Here is a 2,249-nt window from a genome sequence, read left to right as displayed (position 1 = left end):
AGCACAGAGATAACACATTAGGTTGTTGGGGGGGGGAACGAGCCCGTCCTCCTCAATTAAGTTGCCCAGGATGTGTAAATGTTCGGGTTTACACACGAAAGGGCTCATTTTTAGTAAGTCTATTGTCCATGAGCCTGGTGATGCATCCTCCTAGGTTTAGAGAAGTCCAATTCCCTTTATTCATGGTGAAAAAAATCACATCCTTGGGTGGTTCAAATTGAATTATAATCAAACATGATCAACAAGCACCATGCATGGCCATTGTGTGTCATCCAAATAAGGGCTGACTTTTTGGTGGAGCCAGGGTTAGCTACATCTATGGTAAAAATATCTCAAGAGTTGTTATATTCTGTCTTTTATAATGATGTTATATATGGAAGGCAGTCATGGCGTGGTCGGGCTACATTAGTAATGTACACATAGCTAGCAATTACCTGCTGGGCAGTCATTGGTTTTGAGTGTGAGTCTCAGACAAAATAACATAATTTGAAAATGTTATAATGTTTGAAAATATTACATCATATTTTGTAAATCATTTGAGGTGGATTTAATCAAATGAAGATTAATTACATATAATCCTGTGTCCTGTACTCGTATTCCCCTTGATGCAAGTTGGCAGGCTGAGGTGGGGGACAGCTGGCTGGCAGTACAGAGACAGAGTCGACTGGAGGGTAAAGATGTAAAAGGGGAGGGTCCTGGGGTACTGCAGAGATTACATTAACCACAGTCGTAAAGCCCTCCCTTTAATCCTGTTTCACCATGGAGCTATGAAAGGCCACTGCAATCTCCATTAAAAGTGTTTCTGGATAAATGGGAAAATATTCTGCATTGGCTCAAGTATAATGTTCTCCTCACACACACACCCACACACACACACCACCACACCACACACACACACACAACACACACACGAGAGAGAGAGAGAAGGAGAGAACGAATGAAATAAATATGTATTTTAATAAAGTTTTATTGTTCAAAACTTGACTTTTCTACTTCCTGTTTACGTTTTTCCAGTGACATCACACGACTAACATTTTTCTTCGAACAGGTCACCGTCCCACCAAATTAGTGGAACAACAAACTTGTGCCACGTCAGGATTTACGTTGTAGCAAACTAACTGCATACGACTTTTAGCTGTTGCTGAGCGTTACCGAATACACTGTTTGAATGTTTTGGACGTTTCAGACGAAGCAAAAGTCAGTGTTAGCTAGCTCCTAGCTAGCTAGTAAAGTCAGCTGTCTCTCATAAAAATACACTAGCTACATTTTCAGTCCAGTTGACTTGTTAAAATGGAGAACAAATACAACCTGAAAAGCCCAGGTAAGTTTAAATAAAACAGTTTTTACTCCTTTCAATATCTCGACCGAGTAAAAAACAGAGCGAAGGTGCTATCCTGGCTCGCTAAACTAATGCTAGCTAGCCTGGCAGAAATGATTAGGCTTTATTTACTTCCGCATTGGGTTTCCCATAATGATGGAGTGATGACACCCGCATTCTATTCATTTATTTATCTATCTAGCTACCTAAGACATGACATCCCTTTCACTTTACCACCATGTTAGTTAGCTTGTTCCTGTATGTTTATCCAACTTCGTGCCCAGTGATAATTTAAGAATCAGACTAAACTTTATTATTGCCCTGATAGTGGAAATGGACATTTTCAATCATTGAGCTATTTTCTCACAGTCATTTCCTGATTTGTGCAGCTCAACAGCCTTTTGTCGCACATCATTACTGTATTCTCGGGTCTTTCCCATAGTGATGGATGACWATGGGAACTTGGCCTGTATGTCACCTCGTATGTATACCCCAGTGAAACAGGAAGTCATAGTTTACCACTTAAGTATTCCTAATCACTCAGGTGAACTTAAAAACGTAAAATATGCATGGGAAATACTTCAGTTAGATTTTACTTAAGAATTTCTAGGGGTGCCAATAATTGTGGCACACATGTTTTGAAGAAAAATATGTATTTAATTTACTTCACATTTATTTTTTTTCAATCATTTTACTTAAATTAAAGGTTAGATTTTTTGTGAATATTTTGAATGAAAGACCGGATAAACAGATAAACATATCTGACGTTAGAGAAGCTTCCATTGAAGAACACTCTGGGTTCTATTGAATAAGTAACTCTTCAATCATGTGATGGCATGTGATGTAAAGTCATAGCAAGTTTTTTTCAATAACAATTTATGATCAATAACATCAAAGGCTGCGCTGAAATCTAACAGTACAGCTCCAACTA

The 2,249-nt window shown here is 38.5% G+C and overlaps 1 protein-coding gene across 1 annotated transcript in view; it reads left to right on the top strand.

Moving 5' to 3' along the window:
• The first annotated feature begins 994 nt into the window (after positions 1-994).
• The window catches only part of LOC111954415 (ubiquitin-conjugating enzyme E2 J1), a 50,081-nt gene continuing 48,826 nt past the window's right edge, over positions 995-2,249 (top strand). The window contains exon 1 of the mRNA XM_023974153.2: positions 995-1,321. Coding sequence (XP_023829921.1) covers positions 1,291-1,321 — 31 coding nt within the window. The 5' untranslated portion in view covers positions 995-1,290. The remainder of the gene's footprint in view (positions 1,322-2,249) is intronic.

Source organism: Salvelinus sp. IW2-2015, linkage group LG28 (assembly GCF_002910315.2).
Source record: "Salvelinus sp. IW2-2015 linkage group LG28, ASM291031v2, whole genome shotgun sequence".
NCBI lineage: Eukaryota > Metazoa > Chordata > Actinopteri > Salmoniformes > Salmonidae > Salvelinus > Salvelinus sp. IW2-2015.
Note: the sequence above shows the minus strand (reverse complement) of the source record. Positions and strands in the feature narration are given on the sequence as shown.